At 60.0% G+C, this 8359-nt stretch overlaps 1 protein-coding gene across 3 annotated transcripts; it reads left to right on the forward strand.

Moving 5' to 3' along the window:
* Positions 1-3268: 3268 nt before the first annotated feature.
* On the forward strand, positions 3269-8051 carry LOC122375408 (zinc finger protein 771-like). 3 transcript variants are annotated; one of them, XM_043354774.1, is made up of 3 exons: positions 3269-3871; positions 4886-5101; positions 6026-8051. In XM_043354774.1, the coding sequence occupies exons 2-3, from the start codon at positions 4894-4896 to the stop codon at positions 7216-7218; spliced, it is 1401 nt and encodes a 466-aa protein (XP_043210709.1). In that variant the 5' UTR covers positions 3269-3871; positions 4886-4893; the 3' UTR covers positions 7219-8051. The 3 variants fall into 3 exon arrangements, with proteins under 3 accessions (XP_043210709.1, XP_043210708.1, XP_043210710.1); XM_043354773.1 differs by having other exon boundaries at positions 3269-3613; XM_043354775.1 differs by having other exon boundaries at positions 3269-3504.
* The last annotated feature ends 308 nt before the right edge of the window (positions 8052-8359 follow it).

Consider the following 8359-nt stretch of genomic DNA (forward strand, 5'->3'; position numbering starts at 1 on the left):
GGACGGCATCGCCCCGCTGCCGGAGAAGGTCGCCGCAGTCCAGGAGTTTCCGCAGCCGACCACGCAACGCCAACTGCGTAGGTTCATCGGCCTGGTGACCTACTATCACCGGTTCCTGCCTGGTGCTGCCGGCCTCCTCCGACCACTTCACCACCTGCTGGACCAGAAACGCAAACGCGCGGCGCCGGTGGAGTGGACGCCAACCGCTGAGGACGCCTTCCAACGCGTGAAGGCTGCCCTGGCTCAGGCCACGCAGCTCGCGCACCCCACTCCCGGCGCAGCGCTGAGTCTGCAGGTCGATGCCTCTGACACCGGCGTCGGCGCTGTCCTGCAGCAACACTCGCACGGGACCTGGACGCCGCTGGCTTTCTTCTCGAAGTCACTCCAACCAGCAGAGACACGCTACAGCACCTTCGGCCGTGAACTGCTCGGGGCGTATCTGGCGGTCAAGCACTTCCGGCACACTCTGGAAGGCCGCCAGTTCGCCATCTTCACCGACCACAAGGCCCTCGTGTCGGCAGTCTCGTCCGGGTCAGCCAGCTACTCGCCGAGGGAGATCCGGCACCTGGACTTCATCTCCCAGTTCACCACCGACATCAGGCACGTGCCTGGGAAAGAAAACGCAGCTGCGGACGCTCTGAGTCGAACAGTGGCGATGCTCTCAGCACCCTGCCCGCCAGTCGACAACTTCGACGAGCTCGCAGCCTGCCAGCAAGAGGACGAAGAGCTGGCGCGCTTCCGCTCGACAGAGCACGGGCTCAAACTCAGAGACGCCCGGCTCCCCAGCGGCCGCACGCTGGTCATCGACGAGTCCCAGGGTGTACCGCGGCCGTGGATCCCGGCACCGCTCCGGCGCGCCTACTTCCGGCACGTGCACGATCTGGCCCACCCGGGAGTGCGCGCCACCGTCGACCTGGTCACGCGGCGGTTCGTGTGGCCGTCGGTGAAGAAGGACGCCGCACTCTGGGCGCGCACCTGCGTCCCGTGCCAGCGCACCAAAGTCCACCGGCACACGACAGCGCCGCCCGCATCGTTCCCGCCACCTGCCGACAGGTTTCGACAAGTGCACGCCGACCTGGTCGGCCCGCTGCCGCCGTCTGAGGGCTACTCGTATCTTCTGACGGTGGTGGACCGGTACAGCCGCTGGCCGGAGGCGATCCCGCTGCGTGGCATCACGGCGCGAGAGGTCGCCCGGGCGCTGATCTCCGGCTGGATCTCTCGGTTCGGCGTCCCGGACGAGATCATCACCGACCGGGGCAGCCAATTCGAGTCGGCGCTCTGGGCTGAGCTGTCCACTCTCCTGGGCTGCGCGCGGCGCCGGACCACCGCGTACCACCCCCAGGCCAACGGGATGGTGGAGCGCCTGCACCGGCAGCTTAAGGCCGCGCTGCGCGCCGCCGCGCCCGCCCGCTGGACGGAGGCTCTTCCTTTGGCGCTGCTCGGAATCCGCTCGGCGCTCAAACAAGACCTGGGCTGCAGCACTGCCGAGTTGGTGTACGGAGCGCCGCTCCGCCTACCTGGTGAACTCATCACCCCGTCCGCCACCGCGCCTCCTACGCCGGAATCATTCGCCGCCGAGCTTCAGCGCACCATGGCGGCACTGCGCCCGACGGCACCACGACCAGCACCAAGCGCGCCGTCGTACGTGCCGCGCGCGCTGGACCACGCCTCGCACGTGTTCGTGCGCCACGACGCAGTGAAGCCGCCGCTTGCACCGCGTTATGACGGACCATACAAGGTGCTACACAGATCGGCGAAGACGGTCACTGTGGACCGAGGCGGTCGTTCCGACGTTATCTCCATCGACCGAGTCAAACCGGCGCACTTGGAACGGTCCCCGCCTGCTCCAACTCCGACAGCATCGCCGTCTGCGGTCCAAGACACGGCGCGTTCCGCCGACTCGGCAACACCGGCCTCCGGCCCAGAGCTCCTCCTGCCAGTGCCTCGCGCACCGAAGCCGCCGCTTCCGCCACCGCGTGGCGACCTGCCGCTACAGCCGCCGCCTCCGCCCGCGCCCCCACCGCCGTGCCTACGGACGACCCGCTCCGGCCGTGCTGTACGACCACCAACGCGTTTTCTTAACGTCACGTTCGCAGTGCCGTCTCTAGGGGGAGGGTGATGTAGTGCACCGCCGCACGTTCTCCGACGTTGCGCGGCACTACCGCCGCTGGCGACTGGCGAGCGCTCCGACGCGGGGCGGCGCCACCGTCGACCTCAACGTGGCGCTGCTGTCGCAGCTGACGCGAGGCGCAGGTTCAGCGATATCCGCCAGATGGCTCTGCTCCACTTGTTCATTTCTATGTCCGATTTATTAATGTTTTAGAAATGTATGTTCGTGTGTATGTATCATAATGTTCATCGTCGTGTGGCCATTCATGCACTCTACTAGAAAGTATCTCTCGCTCTGATATACGTTTTCTCACTGCTTTGTACTGTCCTTAACTTTGCCAAAACGAACTATGGTTTCATCGCTGCGATCACTACATAGCTTGCTCATGCTGATTCAAATACATCGCTATCCTTGGCCGATCCAAGTGTTTGGGGGAGACGGCTCCACATCAGGGAACTTCCCAGCCCGTCGTTGTGTGGAATCCCAAGTTGCGAATCCCAAACACTGGAACGGCTTCATCCGGCTTAGAGCACGACCCGCCACGGCACCAGCCACACTATAAATGTTTGTAAGCCGCAATGACATTAGACTGCCGGAGTGTATGCATTTCGTCTCATTCGATTAGCCATGTTAAAGTATAGGGCGCAATTGGGTTCTAATTGCGCCATCCCCCTGGCGCAATTTACATCAGTTGTTGGCAAATGCGCCCTTTTCCATGTTTCTGAAAAAGCAGCTGTTAGAAGCAAACGAAACATTCTTAATTGATCGGGAGGCTCTTAAATCGTAGCCAATGAGTTCCTCTTTGAAATGGTTACCAGGGCATGCTTATATCTCCAGCGGTTTTCTTACAATTAGCGTTTTTCCTTAAGGTGGCGCAATTCACCCTCCTTCCCCTACTTTTTGTACCTCGACGGTGTTTGATAAACTAACCACCTTCATTTCAACTTCGATAATAAAAAGAAGGGATGTGATAGGGAAGTGTACGATCATTCTTTTTAAAATACCACTCACTTTAAATAGTGCATTCGGCGTAATTGTAGTCTCTGTACAATATTCATAAAATACTTTGGTGTAAAATAAACCAGCTTTTTCTGTGTGCGGTCTGCGCAACATGGCGGCGCCCACTGGACACCATCTGGCGGCCGGAGCCGAAGCTGATGCAGTGGTGTGCTGTGTTTGTTTGTCATTTCTTGGTGACAAACAAACTCTTTGAAAAACACAACATACGTGTTGTGTTGTCCCATCGTTGATTGGCGCACAACATGGCGCAGTGAAATATACCAAGAAGGAATTTATTTTTTTGCGTTTTTTACAAGGCTACATGTTGGACGCTTGAGCCAAGCTGCTGCGCGCCCTAACTCTTCAACAACAACAACAGCAAGGCTACATAATAAGTACTCTCCCCACCATTACGGCCTGTTTATACGACATTGACATATAGGGCCTTGTATACGGCTTTAGACTATTTACGGCATTTTCTCCGCTAGTTTCCTGCGTTCCTAGGTACGGTACAAACTGTGCGGCCTCCTGTATCAAGCATACAGGATCTCCCGTAACTTATACGGCCTTGCTCCCGTTTATTGGTTTTGATGGGGCGAGATTAGCCAAAATGCCCTCCTGCTTTTATTGAGATGTAGAGACACATTTTATTGGTGAATGGACAATGGTAGTAGGGTGAAAGACCTTGGATAATCGTAGTAAAGAAATAATGAGTAGACCATAACAAGACTAAGCTGGTCGAAGCTTGGAATATCAGAATAGGTAGGTACACACGGGGGCAGATTGGCTGCCAGTGTTGCCTGCCCTCAGCACTGCTCAGCACTGCCTGCCAGTGCCAGTGCTGCCACTGGCAGCAGCCAGTGCTGAGCCATGGGATCCCAATGGGTAGGGAGTAGTAGAACATCAATCTGCCCCTGAGTGTACCTATAACATACATGCCTGCTTAGTTCTGGCGACTTTATTCACACTACTGCATAATGCATATGCCTGCTCGTGTGATGTCTGCCTTACCAATACTGGTGCTTCCTATTGAAGAAAGGATCCTGACTATCTCAGGCAGCTTTTGCCAAATTGTCAGGGAACTCGGATTTGTTTTTCAATAGAAAAACACAATTCTGAAGAAAAGTGTTTTAACTATTGACAACAAACCTTCAACAAAACAAGAGTCAGCTCCCCCATCCCCTGTCCTCCCTCTGTATGTGAAGGAGTCAGCTCTCCCCTTCCCTGTCCTCCCTCTGTAGGTGAAGGAGTCAGCTCTCCCCTCCCCTGTCCTCCCTCTGTAGGTGAAGGAGTCAGCTCTCCCATCCCCTGTCCTTCCTCTGTAGGTGAAGGAGTCAGCTCTCCCCTCCCCTGTCCTCCCTCTGTAGGTGAAGGAGTCAGCTCTCCCCTCCCCTGTCCTCCCTCTGTAGGTGAAGGAGTCAGCTCTCCCATCTCCTGTCCTCCCTCTGTAGGTGAAGGAGTCAGCTCCCCCTCCCCTGTTCTCCCTCTGTAGGTGAAGGAGTCAGCTCTCCCCTCCCCTGTCCTCCCTCTGTATGTGAAGGAGTCAGCTCTCCCCTCCCCTGCCCTGTCTGCCCTCAGCAGCGACCATGGGGTCAACTCACCCCTCCCCTGCCCTGTCCGCCCTCAGCAGCGGCCATGGGGTCAACTCACCCCTCCCCTGCCCTGTCCGCCCTCAGCAGCGGCCATGGAGGTCAACTCACCCCTCCCCTGCCCTGTCCGCCCTCAGCAGCGGCCATGGAGGTCAACTCACCCCTCCCCTGCCCTGTCCGCCCTCAGCAGCGGCCATGGAGGCGCCGCACCCGCTGGCCATGATGCCGGCCGGGATGGGCGTGGCTGTGAAGGAGGAGTGGGAGCGCCAGTCGCCGGTGTCGCTGCACTCTGCTCACCTGCAGCACGGCAGCGCGGCGACCCTCCTGGCGCCGCTGGGCCGGCCCGGCCACGCGCAGCACCCGCTGCCGCTCAGCATCATGAGCGTCACCATGCAGGAGCCGGGTACGTGTTGGTCCGTGGAGGCGCCCAGTGCCGCCCAGTGGTGCCCAGTGGGCCACACACGACTACCGCTGGGCACCCCTGCGTCCTAGGCTAAATCGCTGGAAATTCGAAGTTTGATTGCTGACTGCTATTTAGTGCATGGTATTTTACTGACTTTTTTATTGCGTATGTCTTGGTTGTCTCGGTTGATACCTCCCTGACATTCCATGCCCATTGCCCAAGCAGCTGCAACAGTGGGAAAGACCTTCCGTTCTTTGGGACTGCTTCGACGCACTTTCCTGACTCTAGACGAAGACACCCTACCACTTCTGTTCAAGACGATGGTTAGACCTATACTGGAATATGGAAACTGTGTGAGGTCCTGTCTATTGCGGTGACCAAGACAAGGTTGATCGAGCTCAGAGGCGGGCCACAAAAATTGTATCATCAGTCAGGCATCTAGCATACCAGGAGCGGCTAGATAAATTGAAGTTACCAGGCATGCACTACGGAGGAGAAAGAGGGAATATAATCATGGTGCAACAGATTCTAATTAGAGGACTTAGGATCGACCACAACAAGATCTTCCAGAGAGCACCGTCAGACACAACCACAAGAGGACACTCACTGAAACTGATTAAACCATCGGCAAATCGTGTGCTGAGGTAGAATACTTTCTCATAACAGAGTTGGGACGAAATGGAATAGTGTCCCTGAAGAACTCGTAAATGCCAGAACAGTCAACATATTCAAAAATGCTTTAGACAAACACTGGAAGAACTCGATGAATCGAACCAGAACCGAGTAAACTGCAATTAGTCAATGAGTAGGAAATCCACAGGTTTCATTGTCCTAGCCTATTACCTTTGCTGTAATTCAGTAAGTAAGTAAGTGTATGGGTTGTAGTAGGCAGACCATCTAACTTGTGTTCCTGTTCTCCGGCAGACTGTCTGCTGCTCGGTAACGGCAGCGCTGGCGGCGGCGGGGGCGGCACCGCGGCCGCCCGGCCCCCACCCGAGCCGTGCCGCTGCGAGCAGTGCGGCAAGGTGCTCTCGTGCGCGGCCAGTCTGCGCCGCCACCAGGTGACCCACTCGTCGGAGCGGCCGCACGCCTGCGCCGAGTGCGGCCGTGCCTTCTCCACGGCCGCCTACCTGGCCGCCCACCAGAGCACGCACACGCAGGAGCGGCCGCACACGTGTCCCGTCTGCGGCAAGGGCTTCACGCGCTCCACCGGCCTCAACCGGCACATGGAACTGCACCTGGAGGGTCGCCGACTGCCGGCGCCGCCGCCGGCCGTCAGCTCGGCCGCGGCCGGAGGGGCGCCGCCGCCGGCGGCCACGGTACCGGCGGCCGCGCGCCCGCCGCCGCCGGCCGGCGCCAGTCCGGCCGCCCAGTGCGGCGTCTGCGGGAAACACTTCACTCGCGCGCTCAGCGTCAAGGCGCACATGCGGATCCACACTGGCGAGCGGCCGCACAAGTGTCCGCTGTGCGACAAGGCGTTCAAGAACGCCTCCCACCTGAAGGTACACAGCCGCACGCACACCAAGGAGCGCAGCCACGCCTGCGAACACTGCGACAAGCGGTTCGCCGAGTCGAGCAGCCTGCGCCGCCACATGCTGGTGCACACGGGCGCGCGGCCGTACGAGTGCGATATCTGCGGCAAGGAGATGCGCTACCTGTCCCACCTGAAGGCGCACCGGCGCAAGCACACCGGCGAGACGCCCTACCAGTGCAGCCTGTGTGGCCAGCTGTTCCGGCTCTACCAGACCTACCGACTGCACGTCAAGAAACACGAGGGCCAGCTGCCCACGTGCCACACGTGCGGCAAAACGTTCAGCAGCCGCACGCGGCGCGACGAGCACGCGGCGCTGCACACGGCCGGCGTGATAAACGAGCGCGGCGAGGCGCCGCCGCCGCCCGGCCGGCCGCTGGGCCTGGTGCACCAGCCGGCGCCGGCGCTGCCGCCGCACCCTGGCCGGGCGCTGCCGCTGCGGCTGGACACGCTGCTGGGCCGGCGGCCGGACGGCCCGCAGCTGGCCGAGCACCGGGCCGCCGACGGCCTGCTGGACCGCCGGCTGGACGAGCCCATGGACGAGCTGTCGGTGGACGGGCCGCCGCCGCCGCCGCTGCCGCAGTGAGGGCGGACCGGGCGGGCACGGAGCGGAGAGCAGTGATCTGACCGGCAGGGAGCGGGCCGCGGACGGTCGGCGGGACCCACCGCCTCCACAGCCAGCGGGACGACTGGGGCCGGCGCGTGTTTTAACTAGGATAGCCGCAGAGGTGCGGGCGGCGGCTGACGGGGGGCGGCCGCTCCGGAGACTCAGGTGATTTGTGAATCCAGTGTTAACGCACGAATTTGACCAGTCCGTACGAGGTGACGAGCCGCGCCGCCAACGACCGTTGTACCAGATATATACCTATCAACGGCGTTACGCTGTGTATATTTTTTTCCGTTTTATCTTCAATATTTTATGTTGTGTGCAGCTTGTTCATCATGTTTCGAAGGACCAGCTCTGAAGTGCCGTGCGGGCTCAGTGCCTTTGTTCCCTAAAGGGAAACAGTCATGCTGGCAACGAGTCAATTTTTGCCCAAATTGTGGATGTGGTTCAGCTTTTATTGCTGCCAGGTGACAGCAGTGCAGGCTTGTTCGCTTGTCTTGTGCATGGACGCGCGCGTTCGGACGCTGTTGTACAACTGCGCACGTTAGCTAGTGGACGTAGGCAGGGAAGTGACCGATCCGGTACCGTTCTTTGCCGACTGCTGCCGTTGGGCGCCTAGTCTAGTCGGGCCTCGACCGCGCGCGGTGGGGGTCCGCACCTGCCTTACCGGACGCGCCTGTCGGCGGCGGCTCGCCGGTGTGGTCTGTCCGTTCTCAGTGATTGTGGCGTCCCGGGGTTTCCTTTGGTAGAGGCCGACTGCGGGCCACTGACGTGTCGCTGTGTCGGTGACGAAATACAGTGTGTTATCGTAACTGGCTGCCTGGACTGGCCGTCCGTCGCGGTGTCGGCTCCTATTTCCGTTCAGAGTATGCGTTGGGCTCATCTGGCCTGCCCCATGGGAGCTCAGTCATCAGTCGGACGGCTCTCACCAGTGTTCTGTCCATCGTTTCTGAGCCCGCCCCGCGCCAGCGGAGACCACCGAGCAGTTCAGTGCGTGAGTACTCATATTCACACGACACGGCCGCGAAAGACTCTCCGACCCCACCGGAGACATCGGGAGAGCGGTTATCACCGCACACTGCCGGCGTCTCGGTCCCCGCTGCACGGCACGGCGGCAGGG

The sequence above is a fragment of the Amphibalanus amphitrite genome, unplaced genomic scaffold (assembly GCF_019059575.1).
Source record: "Amphibalanus amphitrite isolate SeventyFive unplaced genomic scaffold, NRLGWU_Aamphi_draft 001834F_arrow, whole genome shotgun sequence".
In the NCBI taxonomy this organism is placed as follows: Eukaryota; Metazoa; Arthropoda; class Thecostraca; order Balanomorpha; family Balanidae; genus Amphibalanus; species Amphibalanus amphitrite.

Bases quoted from the DNA above. Each gene is read 5' to 3' on its own strand.
- LOC122375408 (XM_043354774.1), top strand. From the start codon at position 4,894: ATGGAGGCGCCGCACCCGCTGGCCATGATGCCGGCCGGGATGGGCGTG. The intron at 5,102-6,025 runs GTACGTGTTGGT...GTTCTCCGGCAG, and splicing joins CGTCACCATGCAGGAGCCGG to ACTGTCTGCTGCTCGGTAAC.